At 31.3% G+C, this 20424-nt stretch overlaps 1 protein-coding gene across 11 annotated transcripts in view; it reads right to left on the bottom strand.

The window, feature by feature from the left end:
• BMPR1B (bone morphogenetic protein receptor type 1B) overlaps positions 1 to 20424 on the bottom strand; it is a 497487-nt gene that overhangs the window by 50302 nt on the left and 426761 nt on the right. For 10 of the 11 annotated variants that reach the window (XM_074275372.1, XM_074275374.1, XM_074275378.1 and 7 more), the window contains one exon: positions 7621 to 7780. The exons of the other annotated variant lie outside the window; for it this stretch is intronic. In XM_074275372.1, coding sequence (XP_074131473.1) covers positions 7621 to 7780 — 160 coding nt within the window. The remainder of the gene's footprint in view (positions 1 to 7620; positions 7781 to 20424) is intronic. 11 annotated transcript variants of the gene reach the window in all.

The following is a 20424-nucleotide window of genomic DNA, read 5'->3' as shown; positions in this document are numbered from 1 at the left end:
AATAGCATTAAACCACTCCCATCTGAACTGATTCCGAGAGAAAAAATGCACACACATAGACACTTACTGAAAATAGAATCGATCTTACCTAAAAAGGAAGTAGGAAGAGAAGGGGATATAAGAACGGCTGGTTGGTAAAAGGGAGAGCAGATTAAGAGAAGCAGTAGCAAAAAAACAAAACAGATTTTTGGAAAGGGAAAGGGCAAAACAAGATAGAGAACGATAAAGCAGAAGAAAATGGAATGAAAGAAAATGTATAGTAAATAATTGTAACTGTGAAGTTGAATAGAATGAATTTGCCCCTCCTCCCCCAAAAAACCAAGGAGGAAGGAGAATGCATTGGAAATTAGCATCAAACAATACATTGTTAACAAAAAACACACTGGAAAAAGAAATAGAGTAAAGGACAAGAGCAGAATTTATAATAATTTTGCTGAAGTCAAAAAGGCAGGGTAGTTATCATAATTGCAGACGAAGCAAAAGCAAAAGAGACCTAACTAAATGAGATAAACAGGGAACCTCCTTCTTGTTAACAATGAAATAATATCAATACAAAATTATATGCAGGAAATAGCATAACATCCACATTCCTAGAGCAAAAGTTAAATGAACCACAGGAAGAAGAACCTCAACTTTCCTCTCTCAGTGCTAGGTAAATCTTATATTCAGTTTTGCTGTGTTGGTATTCTTGGTTGTAATTTTAGCTATTTTTCCTTCTGGATTATTGTATTCAAAATCTAACCATAAAATAAATGAAAAAGAAGCTAAGTAGATTAATAGAGTTTTTGGATAGTTACACTCCTGAAAAACGAATGGGGAAGAAAAGAACTATACCTTTTTCTCAGCTATACATAGCATCTTCACAAAACTGACTATATATTTGAGCACAAAAATTCACAAACAGTTACAAAAAAGATGCAATATTAAGTGCACCCTTTTCAATAATAATGCAATAAAAATAAATTTTTAAAAACCGGAAACTAAATACGCTAAAACTTAATGAATGAATGGGATTAAAAAATAATAGAAGTCCAACAATTTCATTTTAAAAGATATCAATGAGATAATACAACAAAATTTGAGGGATGCAGCCAAAGTAGCAATTTGGAGAATATTTCTCTCTCTAAACTTACATCAATAAGAAAGATAAAGAACAGAGCAATGAATTGGGCATACAATTTCAAAAAATAGAAAAAGAGCAAATTAAATATTTCCATTTAAATGACAAGATCCTGAAAAATCAAAGAGATCAAAACATTAGAAAGGGGTAAAAAGAATTAACCAATTAATAAAACTATTTGCTGACTTTGTGAAAAAGAAAGCAAAAGAAAATCCCATGTTTAATTTAATTTTTAAAAAATAAAGCAAAAAATCAAATTAGCAGAAGGAAAAGTAAAAAGGATGAATGGAACACTAATAAAAATTGAAGCAATTCCTCAACTCTAGGCTAATAAAACTGACAACTTAAGTAAAGGGGATGAATATTTGCAACAATATAAATTGCCTAGTTAAACAGAAGAGAAAATTGAAATAAGCTTATTTTAGAAAATGAATTTGAACAATCCTTATATGAGGGAAAAAATCCCCTGGACTGGATGGATTTGCAAATGAATTCTACTAAACATTTAAAGAACAGTCAGTCCCAAAACTCTATAAAGTATTGGGGAAATAGCTTTAAAAAAATCTTAACTAATTTCTTTTGTGACAAATATAGTTTTGATACTTAAAAAGCAGAACGAACAAAAAAAGAAAAGGAAAATTATAGCCCAGTTTCCATAATGGATATTGATGCAAAAATTTTACATAAAATACTACAGCAATAAATGCTAATAAACCAATGTTACAGCAATAAATCTTAAAAATCATATGATATATAACTAGGTGGAATTTCTACTAAGAATGCAGGACTGTCTTAATATCATGAAAAATATTTGTATAATTGACCACATTAATAACAAAAACTATATCAATATGCCAATAGATTCAGAGGGAAAAAACTTTTGATAAAATACAACACCTATTCCTATTTTAAAAACACTAGAAAACATAGGAATAAAAGGAGCTTTTTCAAAAATGATAAATATTATTCATATAAAACCAAGAACAAACATTATTTGGAATGGGGAAACTAGAAGTCTTCCCAATAAGATCAGGAATTAAACAAGGATATTCATTATCACCTCTACTATTCAATATCATATTAGAAATACTAGCTAAGACAAGAAAAAAAAATAAGATTAAAAGTAAACAATGGGGAAATAAAATGATCATTCTTTGTATATGATTATATAGTAAAAGAACCATACTGAATCAACTAAAAATTAGTTGAAATTAAAAAAAATAAGTAAAGTTTCAATATATACAATAAATCAATAAATATATAGAAATGCTATATTTCTATATATTTAAAACAAATCCCAGCAGGAAGAAAAAGTAAGAGAAATTCCATTTATAAAAACTGCAAACATAAAAGGCATATGTGTCTACCTGATAAGATAAAATGAAGGACTATATGGACACAATTTTTAAAATACTTTTCGCACAAATAAAAACAGAACTGAACAACTAGAAAAATAGTCACTATTAAGGATAGGCTGAACCAATATAATAAAAGTAACAATTCTATCTCAATTAATTATTCAATGTCAGATAAGTCAAACTATCAAAAATAATAAAATTTATCTGGAAGACAAAAAGGCAAGAATATCAAAGAAATCAAAGAAAAAAGTGAAGTTTCAGATTTCAAATTATATTTTAAAGTAGTAATCTTCAAAATAATCATGAATTACTACTGTGATCTAATTTTTTTGATAAACCCAAAGATCCAAGCTTTTGGGGTAAAAACTCACTACTTGACAAAAATTGCTGAGCAAACTAAGGAACTGCCTGACAGAAACCAGACAATATCTTTTACTTATACCAAGCTAAAGTTAAAATGGGTAAAGTGATTAAACACAGAGGTGATATCATAAGCAAACTGGGAGAGCTCAGAAATTTTTTTCTCTATTAAATATATGGATAAGAAAAGTGTTTATGGCCAAAAGAAAAGAAGTAAAGTGAGTAAGTTTGATTACCTGAGATTTTAAAAATTTGACACAAACAAAATCAATTCAATCAAAATTAAAAGTTAAATAGGAAACTGAGGGAAATTTTTTACATCAAGTTTCTCTGATAAAAACCTCACTTCTCAAATATATATGGCTAAACCAAATTTATAACTATAAGAGTCATTTCCCAACTGATAAGTGATCAAAGGATATGAACAAGCTATTTTCAGAAGGAATCAAAGCTATCAATAATCACATAAAACAATGCCCTAAGAGTTTTTTTTTTATTTTTTTCCCATTCATAATACCTTTTAACCCAAGAAATTTGTATGTGATCCTCAGGTATATAAGTATATAAAATAATTATACAAATCAAATATTTACTGATAATAAATCATAATCTGACTACCTCCTCATACAGTCGTGAGACTCCATATGAGTTTGCAAATCACAGTTTTAAGAAACTGACTTTAAATCATGACTGATTATAGAAATACCAATTAAAACTACTATGAGGTACTACTGCATATCTAATAAATTGGATAACACTGAAGAAAAGAAAAAAAATGACAAATGCTACAAGGGATGTAGAAAAAAAAGGACATTAATACACTGTGGATTTGTGAACTGGTCCAACCATCCTGGTGAACAATCTGGAATTATGCCCAAATTGCTTTAAAACTATGCATAACCTTTGGCACACCAATATCTCTACTAGGTCTATATGGCAAAGAAATTAAAGAAAAGGGAAAAGGGCCTATGTATACATAAATATTTATAGAAATAGGCAACTCATTCCTATTCTTAAAAACAAAGCAAAATAAATTAAAAATAAAAATGATAAAAACAAAAATCCAATATGGTTCTGTTAAGAAAAAGACTCTTTTAGAGGGGGAAAGTAATGGAAAAACAAAAGGGCTTGTACTATGGAACAGAATCAGAAAACTACTGGAGGATTTATGGAAGATGGCAAAATCTCAGGTCAGTTTTCCTCACCTAAATTATCAAATGCTTTCTAAATCTCATGGTAAGTCACCAGTCATACCCCCAAAATTAAAGTCAGCACATTTATAAAACTTATGTGTTTAAAGACCAAAATTATTTGGATAAATTCTGGAATGCAAATAGATAACTTTTTTAATGTCAATATTTTAAGCTATGGGCATGGATCATTGATCCATTGATCATTAACAAATAGGAAATATGATATAAGGCCTGCAAAATTGTAGCTTTGGCAATCTCTTAATGCATTAAATAATTAGCATTAAAGGACTATGAAGAAAGTAGAAACTCAAAATTAAAATACTGTTTTCCTCACATATAGAAAAAAATCTTATATTTTTGGTCTATGGCATCCTAATGGATGCCTACAGGCTTAACAAACCTCTAAGACTAGTAAAAATTGGAAAAAGATAAATGTCCCAACTTTAACCTCCCAAAAAATGGTGATATGGAACACTCACAAAAGCATAAACCAGTGAGCCTGACTTGGGTTCCTGGAAAACTGTTTAATAGAGCTTTCATAATATAATATAAATATCATCATAATATAAAAGGTAGATGAACTAAAAAGGGAAGCAGTAATTATAAAAAAAAACAGAATTGTGTCATCAAAATAGGTCATACTAGACTAATTTCATTTTTTAAAACATTACTAAATTAGCTGATGAAAGAAATAGTTTGCACATAGTCTACCTAGATTTGACACAAGCTTTTGATAATGTGTCTCATATCCTTCTTGTAGTGATGATAGAAATAGGAAGGATTAGATAACAAAATAATCAGATAGATTCTGAACATATTAGTGGATATAATTAGAGTAATTGTTAACCAATTGTGTCACCACTCTATAGTGAAGTATCCTAAGTATCTTTTCTTGCCCCACAAACATTGTTTTCCATAATCAATAAATGAATCAATATCTATTGCCCATTACCTGAAAAGAACTGTGGTAGACCTGTTAGGGAATACTGAACATAAATAAAAGAACTGCTTTTTGTGACTTTAGAATTTGAAAGTTAGGATAAGATTCAAAAAAATTCCTATGTTCAATTATTGGGAATTGGATGAATCCATTAAACCTTTTAAATATGACAGACTATTACTATGATAAAATTTATCGTAAATATAAAGATTACAAAGAAATAAAAAAGACATAGATGAAATGATTCAGAGTAGAGAAAGTATCAATAACTACAACTCTGTAAAAACAACAGCAACAATTTTTTTTAAAAATTAAATATACAGAAAAAAATATCAGAGGATATAGGGCACTTTGGATGAGAATCCTTGGGGAAGGCAGATATTGCATGGTATAGTTTTTGACTGTTGTGCTAATTACTTCTCAAGCTATAATGAAGTTCTAAACTTATTAATAATGAAGAAAATGATTTAAATGAACAAAATATGACCATTAAAAAAACACAGATTCCAAATTTATAATAGCAGCTATTCACATTTTAAGGAGGAAGAAGAATGAGAAGAGAGCCTGCCCTGCTGTTCTCCTACTGGCTAAGTTTTGAAAAAGCCTGAGGTCCAGGAAAGTACTCCCTCATTGTGCTTTTGACCATCAGTTGCTTCTAAGTGAAGTAAGAAGATGATCTTGAAACAGCAACTACCTCTTCCCAATGAAAAGAAGTGAATACAAAAAGATCCATCTTTGCTACTGTGTAATCTTGGATGAGTCACTTCCTTTTAGTGTCCTAAATATATAAAATAAAAGCATTAGATCAAATTATTTAAAAATTCCCTCTGCTTTTAAAAGATTTATTATGATTCCCTCAGTAGTAAAGTTCTTACTCTCTCATCCTTCATTCCCCACTCTAGTAAGGTATACATGCAAATTTAGGACAGATTTTTCCTCTATAGCTCAAATTTCCTTCTTTAATTTGAATCCTGTTAAAATTTAAATCCTAAGTTTGATCCAGTCTCTGAGTTCCTTCGCAAACTTTTGTAATGGTAGATTCTGACTTCCTCAGCATCAGATGTATCCTTGGCTTTTATTCTTCTAATGATAGTGGAATACTCTTGATATCTTCTGTCTTTCTCTACTCTACTACTCATTTCTGCCCTATTCTAACATCTGTTTACTTGCTTCTTTTGTTATCTCCTATAGACATCATCATATTCTCTTCAGCCCAAATCCTTGCTCTGTGTCCATAACCTCTAGCATTTATCTTTACTTCTGCAAGACTGCCAATTCTTAATTGATAAGCAAGCATGGGTTAAAAATATAGGGAAATACAGTTTTTTGAGGAAGACAGTTGAAAATATGGTAATTTATCTTGCTTTGAAATGTAAAAGTCAACCAGAATGAATATGGCACGTTATGAATTTTATTTCCCAATATACTGATCATAAAGCTCTAATACTTAGCTTATTCATTATCTCAAATTCTAGTACTGATAGCTAATCATCCTAAATTGAGAATTCTCTCTAAAAACTTAACTTGGAGTTCATGCTTCATCACCAAGGAGTTTGAAGATAGATTTCAGAGAGTCCATGGACATAGATGAGAAAAATTACATCTTTATTTCAATATAATTGGTCTCTGAAATAATCATATATATTCAAGTATTTAAATACACTATTCTAAGAAGAGGCAGATAGATTTTGCCAGACTGTCAAAGGGGTTCATGAAAAAACCTAAGAACCTCCACTCTAAACTTATTTGTCAGTATTCAATGTGTTGAAAACAAATAAATAAAATATATTAAACTTTCTTTTACTAAATAGGCACTTGGTAGGAGGAGGGAAAAATGGTTCCTGTTGAGGAAGGATCTAAATGTTTAATCTTATACTACAAAGAATGTTGTTTCTGAATAGTAAAAGTAGGTAAAGTGTGGGTAGAAGTATGTCAGAATACAATGCCAGGCAGTAAAACCTCAGTACCTTTTCTATTGCAGTTGAAGAATTGAACACTGTTGGAAAATGTAGTAGTGAGAGCTAATGAATTTAAGTAATGCTGGATTGAAATAGGTCAGATGAAAACTGTGGACAGTATAAACCTAAAATTTAACCAACATATTTTTTCATTTTTTGGCTGTCACATGATTGTGCTTAATTTATAGCAGAGCCCAAGAATAAATTCAGTATGGTGATAAATGATCTTAAACTTTCAGGGCCAAAAGCCTAATTTCTCATATTCAATGAATTTTTTTAAAGTTCTGGTTCCCACATTTTTGACTGAATTCTACAGAGAAATAAGTTAGCACTGCTAGAGTAAACTTTTAAATCCTATGGGGGATTTTCTAATTTACACCATATATAAAAATCAATGAAACATAAAAGCTTTCCTCTCCTCTTTTTATTTCTAGCAGAAAAATAGAATCATATTTAGAGCTAGAGAAATTCTTAAAAGTCTAATACAAATGTTTCATTTTACAGATGAGGAAACTGAGGTCCAGGGAGATTAACTGACTTGCCCAAAGTATATAGCTAGTATCAGGAGCAGGATTTAAACCCTTTGTTCTCTGACTCCAAAGTTAATGCTCTGTCTATTGTATACTAGTGCTTCTAAATTAGTTCTTTACCACAGTTAAACATGTATATTTGAACTACTAGAACCACCAACCTGCAAATATTGTTGACAGAGTCTTCAGGACAGTGATGGTGGCATTTGCATTGCAAGACCTTTGTCCGAGGGGTGGGGGCTGTGATCACACCTTCTTCCTTCTTGCTGTCCACATTCAACTTTCCCGAACTTCTCAAAAGCATATTGTCAAGGAAATTAGCTATAAAGGAAGAGCAATATATGTATATGTATATATGTATATAAATCTATATATATATATATATCATTTTTTAGTTATGGAAAATTTCCAATGGTATCTAGCAAAAAATAAAAAGAAGAAACTTAAAGTATATGATTTTTTGAAAGGAATCTGTGTTCAGTATTTATTCATATAACTCAAATTACCAGACTTTACAATAATAAGAAACTATTATAGAGAATGAATTTCTCCACATAGGATAAAATGTTATAAAGTATTAAAAATTTGCATAATAATTACAATTTAATCTTTTATATTTTAATTATTACATAGAAAATATAAAATAAGAAATGATGACAAAATAAATTACTGCCATATATTTTATTAGGAGGCAAAACCCTAATTGTTTACTAGTAATTAGGTAATAGAGTCAATAAAGTGCTCAGGAAAACCAGAGTTCCAATTCTGCCTCAGACACTTATTAGTTGCATAAATGTGGGCAAGATTTATAATTTCCCTAGTTCTCAGTTTCCTTACTATTAAGTGGGGATCATAACAGTCTCTCTATGGCCCATGGGACTTATGAGGATCAAATGAGATACCTCATGTAAATCACTTTGTAATCCTTTTATCACCAAATACATCCTTGGTCCTAACTTCATCCTCATGAACCTTATACAGATATGTATTATTCTGGCAGCTCTTGCAAACAGGAGCATATATCTCTTATAATAACTGACAGTAAGTAATAATTCTTCTATTTGGGGTGGATTAGACATTCGTCCTTAAGACAGGAAAAGTGAAGTTACAACAGGATAAAATATAGCATAACAATATGGTAACACATAACCAAGATTCAAGTTAAAACAGATTAGTAATAATAACTACATAAAAATAGCATAAATTTGTAAAATTTTCAAGTAATTTGATCAATCCATGTAGTTTGGTATTTTTTTTCCTGGTAGAGGTAATTTGAAGTTCCAGATCTAGACTCAAATTTTGGGTCTTGTATCATGGACAGTTCACTTCATCCCTGGTGTTGTGTCCTCATCTGTAAAATGAAAAGTTTAGATTTGATGGTCTCCATTAGCTTCAACCCTATAAAACCATATGGTTGGAAATACTTTATTCAAAGTTCCATGGATGTGGTATCTAAAAGTAACCATAATTTGCTCAGAAAAAATAAAAACTTCAAATTAATTGCACTACAGATGCTTCTTGCCACTTGTCCCATCAAACAATGTTAAGTGTAGGAAGTAAGAATTATAAATGCTGCTCAAGTTCTTTCAAGTGTGAAAAGTTTTACACTTATAATATGAAATTAATGAAGGAAAAATCAATAAAATATGACACTCATTTTCACCAATGAAAATGACCAAGCTCATAAAAGCTGTATCCAAGGCAAGATGTGCATGTTAAATCTATGTACTTCAGAGCTCTTCAGGGCCCTTCCCACTGTACCATGTCATGTTTCTATTTTTCTCTTTTCATTTGTTTGCTAATATTGTATATATTGCTGTTTCACTGAAAATGAACACTAATTTACTTATGTTGTGAATTAACTGAGGTTTTGAGGGTTAGCTGGATACTATTTATAACCAATTTACATTATTTTAAATGAAAAAAAATTTAACTCCATTTAATTTGCAAATGAGTATAGCACAATTCATTTGCATTTTTCTGTCTCCTTGCACAAATTAACCCTTTTATATCACATTCAATTAAATTTAACAAACAAATAGCAAGTAGTTAGTATGTTCAAAGCAATATTCTAGACAATTTGTAAAGAGGTGAGATTTGAACCCAGGGTCTTTAACTCCAAAAACCAATGATATTTCTACTGTATCCCACTGTTTCCCTAATAATGAAATTATCAAAATTCAGTTGTTTCAAGGAATAGCTATCTATCTATTAAACATCAAAATCATAATCCTGTTTTGGATTTTCCCCTTTTAGGCTAAACTAAACAATAGGGTACTAGATACAGTATATACTATATACTGATCAAATTCAGTATCCTACCTTCTATCCATTGAAGCTTAGTGATTTTTTATAACTCACAAACCATTCTTCAAAATTGTTGTCAGAATTTTAAAAAAGATTAAATCCATTTTTCTCCCAAGAAAGCTATTTCCTAGACACAAGAAAAACATAGACAATTCCATAGAAATAATATTTGTACTTGAAAGTTCTACAAAATATAGAAGTTTAGGGTTTGCATAACCCTGAAATGTACTTTCCTGAACATAAGACAGAGGTTAAACATGCACACACACACACACACACACACAAACTAAAATTTATTGGTTTCCTCTGTTTTCATACCACTTTGTTTCCAACTATATCTATTCCCTACCCAGTTTTACAAAGAGAAAAACATTTTTAAATTGGCAATTTCATCATTAAATAAAAGCTAGAATTATTTAAAACATAATGAAAAATAAGCCATGGATTTTTATTTTCTGATTTTCAAAGCATTAATGATAACGAAAAGTAGGGTGGTAAAGTAGAAAGAGCCTTGAGACTAGGAGCTAGAAGCCCCAGATCCAGGAACATGAATCTCTGAGCTTGATGAAATTTCCTGAAGGAGTTTTTTTTTATCCTGAAGGAGTTTCTTCTACAATATACCTGATAAGAGATCACCTAGCCTCTAACTTGAAGTTAGGAAGATCTGGATCCTAAACCAGATAATTACTACTGATTATCACCAGATAAGTCATTTAACTTTTCTATGCCTCAGTTGCCTCACCTGTAAAATAATGGGGTTGGACTTGATGGTAACTAAAGTCTTTTGTATGATGCTGAAGCACACTGTTTCACATTTATAAAACTCTTAATTTTTATAAAATTCTTTTCTTGATCAATCTGAAACATGCCACCCATGAGTCCTGGTTCTATCTAATGGGTTAATAATGAACTAACAAGCAGTTAAATGCTAGATATTGTGCTGGGATTAAAAAAAGATAAAAGTAAGACAATCCCTTGCCCTGGTAGAGCTCACATCTAATAATGAAGATGACATACACACACGTACAAGTATACGAAAAAATACTGAATGCCAGCTCTTCAAATATCTTAAGGCAGCAATCACACCCCTGAACATCCCTGCCCCCTCCCCCCCATACTTCTTTCTTTCTACTTTTTTCCACTGATGTCATGGGTCCTTAATAAAGGTTGCCCTCTTATGCAAAATGTTAGAAATGTTAGAAGTCTTACTAAAATATAAAGCTAATAATCAAGCAGACATGGTAGTCTAGAAATGATTATATTAATAAACTTATGGTATCACAAAGGTTGAGTATGTAGATGTATGTATCCCTTTTTCTGGATGCTATGCTTATATTAATGTGTATTAAGACAACATTAATAATCTTTATGGATGTCTTCAATTGATCAATCAACAAGCATTTGTTAAATGCTTCTTACATGCTGGGCAAGGACTAGGAACTGAGGATACAAAGGCAAGACTGAAGCACTTTCAATCCAAGAGAGCTTACCAACTATCTACATGAAATGACATTTAATTATGTAGGATATGTAGAAATAAACAAAACTGACACATGGTAGTTTGGTGTATTTTGTGATGGTGAGGCACTCAGAGGTTGAGATGGAGGTTAGGAAAGGTTTTATGTCTAAAATGTCATTTGAGTTAAATTTTAAAGGAAGTTTAAGATTCTAAGAGATGGAGGAGAAGGTAGTATATTCTAGGCATGGGGGAGAAGAAAAGATTGTAAGATAAAAGTAGTTAGAATTTACAGAGTGGTTTACAAAGCACTTTATAAACTTTATCTCATTTTATCCTCAAAAGAAGGCCAGGGAGATGGTGACTATTATCTATATTTTACAAATGAGGAAATTGTGGCTAAGAGAGCTTAAGTGACTTGCCAGGGTTACTCAGATTATAGGTGTCTGAGTTGGGAGGTGAACTTCCTAACTCTAAGTCCAGCACTCTCTCACTAAATTGCTAAAGGAATCTCCAGTGCCATATGTAAAGAACACCAAGAAAGTACTTTGGCTGGACTACATATGCCAAAGTGCATTTGGGATGGAAACATGAGCTGATGCCAAGTTTTAAAAAGTTTGAAATGCTAAAGAGAATAGCATTTATGTTTGATATTATAGATTATAGGTAGCTCCTGCATTTTACTGAGTAGAGAGAAGACCTTCATGTTAGGAAAATCGTCTTGGCAGATTCATGGAGGATTGGAGTAGAGACAGACTTTAGCCAAGGAGATCAAATAGAAAGCTGATGTAATAGTTCAGGCAAGACAGGATAAGATCCTTTGAGAAGGAAGATTGGCAGGGAATATATAGGATGAGGGGTAGAAAATGAAGATTGATTGGATTGCGATGCAAATGACACTAAGTTGAGGATGACATGTAGTAGTTGATCTAAGTCATTGATTGTCTGGTGAGGTTTTTTGGCCAGAAAGAAAAAAATCTAAAAGAGGACCCATGGAAGGAGAATACTTGTTTTCATCATTTGTTAATTTTGAGATGCCTACAAGTCAACCAGTTGGATATTTCTAATAGATGGTTATTTGATGCATTGTGAATGAAGCTCAGAAATACAGAGAAATTCACATTATCAATACATAGATAATAATCAAATTCATTGAGCAGATTAGCTCTCTTGGAGAAAATTCACAGATAAAAATAAGTGCAAGTTAGGAAGCATAATATGGCTGATGACCATGTAAAAAAGACTGAAGGGCCAAGAAGGCCGAGCAAAAGAGGAGAACCTAAAAGTATCAAATGCTATTAGAAAGATCAAGAAGGAAGATGATTTGACAAATAAACCATCACTGGCAACTTTGGAAAGAATAATTTCCTCAAAAATATATCCTGCAAAATTCAACCTAATCACAAGACAATTTTTTTCAAAAGAGGCATTTAAGTTATCTTTCCAGAAGAAAGCAAAAATGAGAATAATTTGATTTTCAAATTCTTCAAGTGGGAGAAATAAAAGAAAACCAAAATAAGTATATTTAACAAGATAAAATTAAATAATGAATAAGATTATATCATTTAGTGCTTCTAAGCAAAGCAAAGCTTTCAAAAATGAGGATTAAAAGTTTCAGGAGATTTAAGAGTCCCAAGAAAATAAGGAAGAAGAATTAAATGAATATTGGTTCTAGGGTGAAAAGGAGAAGGACTGTACACTAATCTTATCTCCCTTCCTTCCCCATTAGCCCCTTGGCCTTTCTCTTTCTGCTCCTTGTCATTTTCTTTCCTCTGTTCTAATTCTTTTCATCTTGTATCTATCTCATTTCTCTCTGTTCCTTTTTCTTGCTTCCATTTTTGCTATATCTCCTTACATTTTTATGCAGTTCTCCAACTTCCATAAGTATTCTCTAAATGTGACAAGGTGTCAGTTGCTTCTAAAAGAGACAGCTGGAGGCATATAAGAGGCTCAATCCTTGTTGACTGACAGTTCTTTTTTTTAACGTGTAAATAGTGCGGAGAAGAAGCCGTTCAATAATAACTGTGTAATATTGTAGAAACTACTAACTATCTAATATTGTAGAAAGCATCACAAGTAAAAGAAAAGTTCTCGTATTTCCTAAGAATTTAGTGAATTATAAATTTGCCTATAATTTATGTCAAGCAATTATGATTGGGAATTAGAATACAATTTCCAAAAGTCATAAATTCCCTAAGTCTCATTAATGAAGCTTTGCTGTTTTGCTGTAAGGAGGGAGACATGTTATGGGTTACAAACCCAGAATCTCAGCAAAACAGGCCCAAGGACTATTTTGGCATTGAATAATTCAAACATTAAACTCCTCATTATCCATTAGCATTATGGGCAGCCTGACTTCCATTTTACCTTCGCTCCAAATCTAGATTTCTGCTTCTGTCTTTAACTTCCTAGATCTGTTTCTACTTCATAGCTAATACACATCATCCCACAAGAAAACAAAACTTCTACATATATATAATGTTTCACTTAGAAATTTTTCACTGAACTGGATGTTAAATAGAGTTCTTTTGTAGTCTTTTGCCTTTTGTAGAACTTACACAAAATTATTTCCTATTCTTAATACAATTTCTGTTAAAGAGAAAGTGTATTTTCTTTAAATAAAAGTATCTTAAGTGGTTAAGCTCAGTATGCCAGGCCCTTTTTTTAGGGAATGAATATATGAAACTGTGCTTTCATCTCTAGGGAAGTCTCAGTATAGAAACTCCCTACATTGATACATCAGCAGCTGTTATGCAATTTATAATTCTTCAAAGTTGCTTGAAAAACTGAGAAGTTATAGGACTTTGACATCATCACATAGTTAGTAAGGGTCAAAAGTCGGTTTTGAAGCCTGACCATCTGGAATCCTTGGTTAACTCTCTATGTACTTATCCCTTATAGCAAACCATATCTCATTCCACACTATATTATTTATGAAAATATTCCTAAGAATAGCAATATAGCTGGAACATTAAACTTAACTGATCTGTACCTTAATCGACATTGCATGAAAGTCAAGGTAAATTCACACACACATACACATTTTCTGGAAGGTTTTTAGGATCTTTTCTTTTCTAAGATTCTGTCCCTGGTCAAATGCTTTCTCCTACCAAGAGCTTCTCTTAAGGGCAGAAGAAAATTGTATTATACATTAATTCACCTATACAGTAATAACTGTATAACTTGGTTAACTTTATTCCTCCTAGAGTCATTCATATTTTAATACAGGATTATATTTTGCCCATATGATGAATTGCTGATAACTGAATTGTAAGTCAAAAATCAAGGTGGAAGAATGGTCTCCTTCACATTAACTAAGACATTGCTGTTTAACAACAATTAACCTTTTTTTTTTCATAATAACTTTTTATTTTCAAAACATATGCAAAGATGTTTTTCAGCATTCATCTTGCAAAACTTTGTTTTCTGTGTCCTTTCCTACCCTGGTCTCCCCTAAATAGCAAGCAAGCTAATATATGTTAAACATGTACAATTCTACTATACCTACTTCCACATTTATCATCTGCACAAGCAAAATCAGATCAAAAAGGAAATAAAAATGAGAAAGGGGAAAAAAAGCAAGCAAACAACAACAAACGTGGTGAAAAATATCATGTTGTGATCCACAGTCAGTCCCCACAGTCTTTTTTTTAGGATGGAGATAGCTCTCTCTATCACAAGACTATTATTTGGCCTGAATCAACACATCAACAATAAACTTTGATTTTAAATATATATTCATTTTATCTCTCTAGTATATTTTTTAATTAAATATAACTAATGCATTAACTTACATTTATAAAAATTTACACTCTAAATATATTTTTAGGACTCCCTCCTAGAAACTTTATTGACTAGGAAATAATTTTATATAATAACTACAAAATAAAAGTTTTAAAAATTAGTTTCATGTACAATTCAGTGAAAATGTTTTCAAATATAAATGCACAATTTGGCCACTGCTTTTGCTCATTTTACAGCTCTTTCATTAGTAATCATAGCTACTTAAAAAAAAACTTTTAAAGAAAATTTCTTCAACTAGAATCCTGTTCAAATGATTTAGCAATAGGAATGAATAAATTTTTATTATTTGAAATAACATTAAAGATCTATTATCACTTGCTTTACTAGCTGATGAAAATACCTCTTATGTGCACTGTCTCTCCCATAGGATGTGAGCTTCTTAAGGACTGTCTTTTAGCTTTTCTACCGGAGCTCAGCACAGTGTTTTGCATATAGCAAGGACTTAATACATGTTTTTCATTTTTTCTCTTTTCTACTACTTTCACTACCTTCCTGTAAAGGTTACTTGGGGCAGCTAGGTGGCGCAGTGCATATAGTACCAGCCCTGAAGTCAGGAGGACCAAATCTATGCTCAGACACTTACAACTTCCTAGCTATGTGACCCTGGGCAATTCACTTAACCCCAATTGCCTCAAAGAAAAAAAAAAAAAAAGATTACCTGTAATGGCTACTCTTTTAACAAAAGAATTAGATACACACACACACACACACACACACACACACACACACACACACACACATATTGAGATCTAAATTATCAAAGAAACCTGAAATCTTGTCATGAGCACGTTATATAATTTTAGTATTTGTAGAGTCTGGAGGAAATAAGAACATTATTAATGAGGTCTTAAATTGGTTCAAAGGAACATGAATATTTCATGAATATCTTGTCACCTTACCATGATTTTAAATTACTTGTGCACATATCTTCTATTTTCTATGTGACTAGAAAAGCTAGTGAAGATTTTTTTTTAATTCAATCAAGCATAACTTAAAAAGAGTCTAGCATGTCAAGCACTGGGCTTAACTTTGGGGATATAAAGATAGAAGAGAGTTCCTGCCCTCAAGGACTTTATATTCTATTAGATAACATAGATGAGTAACTACAAAATATATACAATGAAAATACAAAGTAGTAAGAGAGAGGGAGACATTTAGCATCTCAGGGCATTGGGGAATGCCTCATGTATGTGGTACCTGAAGTACACTTTGAAGAAAACTAGGGTTTCCTAGACTCAAAAGGAAAGAAAAGCACATTTTAGGAATGTGAAACAGCTCATAGAAATGCACAGAAATGTAACCTCTGTCACTTACTGCCTAAATAACCTTGGTCAAGGACTTATATGTGTTTTAGAAAAGACATTTGACCCCTCCGGTCAAATATATAAAAAAAGAGCACTCTTAGCACTACAAACCAAGTCTCTAAGAAAATATTTGTCTATGCTTGTACATTATCAATTCTTCTTTCTCCCCATTGCCTCCTAAACCACAACTGCTATGTATGTTTCTGCGAGGAAGTCAATACAGTGTTCATACAAATTATTTTAAAATTCTTTCCAATGAATCTATGATCTTATCAATAAGGCACTCTCCTTACTGAAGCAAATAGCAATACATTAATGCCTGCCTACTGTGAATAACTCTTGTTCAGGTCTTCCCATGATTTTACTGGATGAATCAGCATACAAGACTCTAGGCCTTCCTTGATTTCTCATGACTTCATGAGAATGCATAAGAGAATATGGACTATCCAGCACACCAGTTAATCCCTTGCTCTTACCAAATGACCAACTCATCTTCTTTTCAATAATACATTTTTTCTTTTATTTTTTTTTCCTTTGTAATTCTTTTTTTAAAGTATGTTGCAATCTGTCCATACCAACTATTAGATTCTGTATTATCTTCTAAGTGAGGGCTTGTTAAACTTTTTCTGTTCACAACCCCTTCTCACCTGGAAAATTTTTACATGCCTTTGGGCATAAATGAATAGGGATATAAAAGAGTTATAAAAATCAACCATTTACTGATAACAATAATTTGCTGATAACACAATTTTATGACATCCACATTCAGTTATGAGACTCCTCATAGGGATAAGTTCCACAGATTAAGAATGAGTTCTAAATTATCTTCTTTAGGAAAAAATGGAAACTACTATATTTCATGACTTTCAATCACAAACATCACTGGAAAATTCTAGTATTAAAAATATGGCCCTTGGTTTTATGGGGAAGTCTCATTATTAAATTTTACTAAAGGAGCTCTTTTTTTCAGAAGCAATTCAGCCTTCTCTCTTCCTCCCATTTGAATCTGGGACCATTTGCAATGTTTGTCCAAAACTATTTTTACTTATTTTATATGCAGACAAGTCCATGTGTGTATGTCCATATGCATACAGTGTCTATTCTATAGATATTCACATATGATCAGAATCATCAGACAAGATCATTTCTAAAAAAAAAAAAACACAAGTATCATGAAATGTATGCGTATGTGTATATGTCCACATGTATATGAGTATATATATTTACATATATGTAGATGAACATATAGACACCTTTATTCAGAGAAAACCTTATCTCATAATCCTCTCATCACACTATTGAGTCAATGAATAAAATATGGAGACATTTGCTCTTCAAATGTTTATTATCACTTTGCAAAATTCAAGTTGACTTATACTTTCTCCTGCTTGTGGATGACATTGGACTGCTTCCTAAAGTGCTTCCTGGACAAGATCCATAATAATTCAATGGAATTTGGTCTAACCATTCACAAAGGAAAAATCAAGTAGATACTGTTGCTTCAGGTTTATCATATGCAAGTAAATAGCCAATCCATAGTTTAAAAATCCATGCTAATAATATGAATCCGTAAATCACTCTCATTTTAACCTAATTTGAAACATAATGTCTACAATTTTTTTTTTTTTTGCTTTCAACAAATCTGGATGAAAAGTGAAAAAAATAAACCTTTAGGTATTTTCTCTATGTGATGTCAGCTTATCAATTTATCATGCCATTAAGAATAAGTGTAAATATTCTTGATAACATTTATGTCACACTAATTTGTTTTATTGATTTATTTACTTTTAATGACTAGCACAGAACTATGAGTTTAAGAAATGTTAATATTAACTAACTTCATAGAATAAAATCTGGGAAAAGTATACAAGTTACTTATTGATAAGTTAAAATAAAAAAGCTTTAAAGACAAACTCAAGAACAAAAAAATTAATCTAATTAAAATAGTGAGAAAATATTAATTATCAAATGATGCAATAAAGATTTTTCCCATGATTAAATTAATATCATGCATAAAACAATAGTCATTCTATTGGATCACAAATACTACCAACATAATGCCAATAAGATGAAAATATGTTATATTTGAAAAACCTTTGGAATATCACTGGAATATCATTCTACTAGAGAAATATTCAAGAATGGCGACTTTTTGCCATGAAATGTTTAAGAATCAACTAGTTCCACTGGTAGATTGCCATGATTAAGGATCTGGCTTTATTTTCCCCCCCTGACAGAAGTATATAAACTGCTCCACTGATTCCTGAGGTTCTATAAAGATGTTCAATTCACTACTGCACTCATTTTCTCGCTGAGACAGTTTTCCCAAAACAATCTAGTGTCTGAAACCATTTGAAAGGAATCTTTACTTGTCAAGAAGAGAACTAACAACACTTCAAATGGACAAGGAACAAAAATAATCTGGGAATATTCCAAGAACCTCTCATTTTTCTAACCCTTTAGATAACCTAATCACTCAATCATAAATGGGTAACCAAGTCAGGAAATATATTTACCAAAAAGAAGCCCCAAAGATAAACTGTCTCAAATCTAAAAGTACAAATCGTAAAATTTTGAAAGGTAGGTTTTGATAAAATATTACTTTAATTATTCATTTAAAATAGTTGCCGCCCAGAGAAATAATGCATTTTAGAAGCAAATAGACCTATGAAGTAGAGATGGAGGGCACAATTCCCACAAAAAATTTTTTTAAATAGATAAAAGTTCAATTAAATTTTTTTTGAGAAAAATATAAAAGAGATATGATATAATTATTAGAAAACACCTTTAAATTACACTACTTTCCGTTTAATTAAGATAGGTAAAAGTAAAATGGATTAAAAAAAATAAAGATGCTTCACCACAAAAATCTATAATGATGGTGCTAAAATAAACATTGACAATCCAAGGTCATTAACTCCCAATGGACCTTTTAAACATTTTTTTTAAATCTTTCTCAAACAAAAATTTCAATTGCTAAAATTTTCTATCCTTAATTGTTAAAAAGGATTAATATTTTGAAGCTTCCCTAAAGTTTTAAAGCATGGCTCATTTCATGATCCTTATTTCAAGAGGCAATTTTCATGTTTATTAATTTATACAATGATGGGAAAGTGATAATCACAAAATTTAAACTATCAAAACCTATAAACATTAGTCTTCATTATGCTGTATCATCCAGGACATGGTTGTAAGGTTACTAGCAGGAAAACAAAATAAAATAGAAAATTCTAAAAATATATATCTAGATTTTCCCCTACTTTAACAGTTATCCTGGAAGATTCTAGCAAACTGAATGTCCACTATGAATTCCCTAGCCCTGAGTTTGACTTTTTGAACTACTCAATTCTGCCATTTTGTTTTAAGAAAAACAAAGTCTTAAACTATGTTTTGCCTAAGAATTGGCTTTTTTCCCCTCTTTCTTTTCTAAAAAGAAGATAGAAAGCTACTCATACTACTTTGATTTCTATATGCTTGATATACAATTGCCAGATCTCCTCCCTTCCCCAACCTTGAACCTTCATATGAAAGAAATGTGAGGAGGAAGCAAAGAGCTGTTATAGAGTTATGTTCAAAAAACAGAACACCGTAGGCTGGACTAATCCTGCACCTGTGATGTGTTATTCAGTACAGAAATGTAGTCCAGACTGTGGTTGTCTAATACAGCTCAGCTGTTTTTCTGAGTACTCCCTTTGATTGTAAGCTGGCAAGAAATATTATTCCATCTAAGCATTGAGTTATGTTCAAGACATGGCATATGACAGTAGAAAGGTAAAAGAAAATGGAAACCATAGGATTAAAAAAAGGCACTGACCAGTACAGTATTCATTACCATTTCCAGATGGTTAAAAACAACAACAACAACAACAACAAACCCAACAACAACTGTTCCTGGTGTAGTGTGAAGTTTAAATGGTTAATAACATTTCAGTGTCTAGAAACTTAATTTTCTGATTTATTGTTTTTACTTATGAAAATGATCATTCTATCTCTAAGACCATTCATTTATTTCAAGTGTAAATTTTGAATTTTCTCAACTCAAATACAAATTATTCTTTAAAAAAATTTTAACTAAAAAAATATGCCTTAATTTA

This window comes from Sminthopsis crassicaudata, chromosome 6, assembly GCF_048593235.1.
Source record: "Sminthopsis crassicaudata isolate SCR6 chromosome 6, ASM4859323v1, whole genome shotgun sequence".
In the NCBI taxonomy this organism is placed as follows: Eukaryota; Metazoa; Chordata; class Mammalia; order Dasyuromorphia; family Dasyuridae; genus Sminthopsis; species Sminthopsis crassicaudata.
This window is presented reverse-complemented; position numbering and strand designations above follow the sequence as displayed.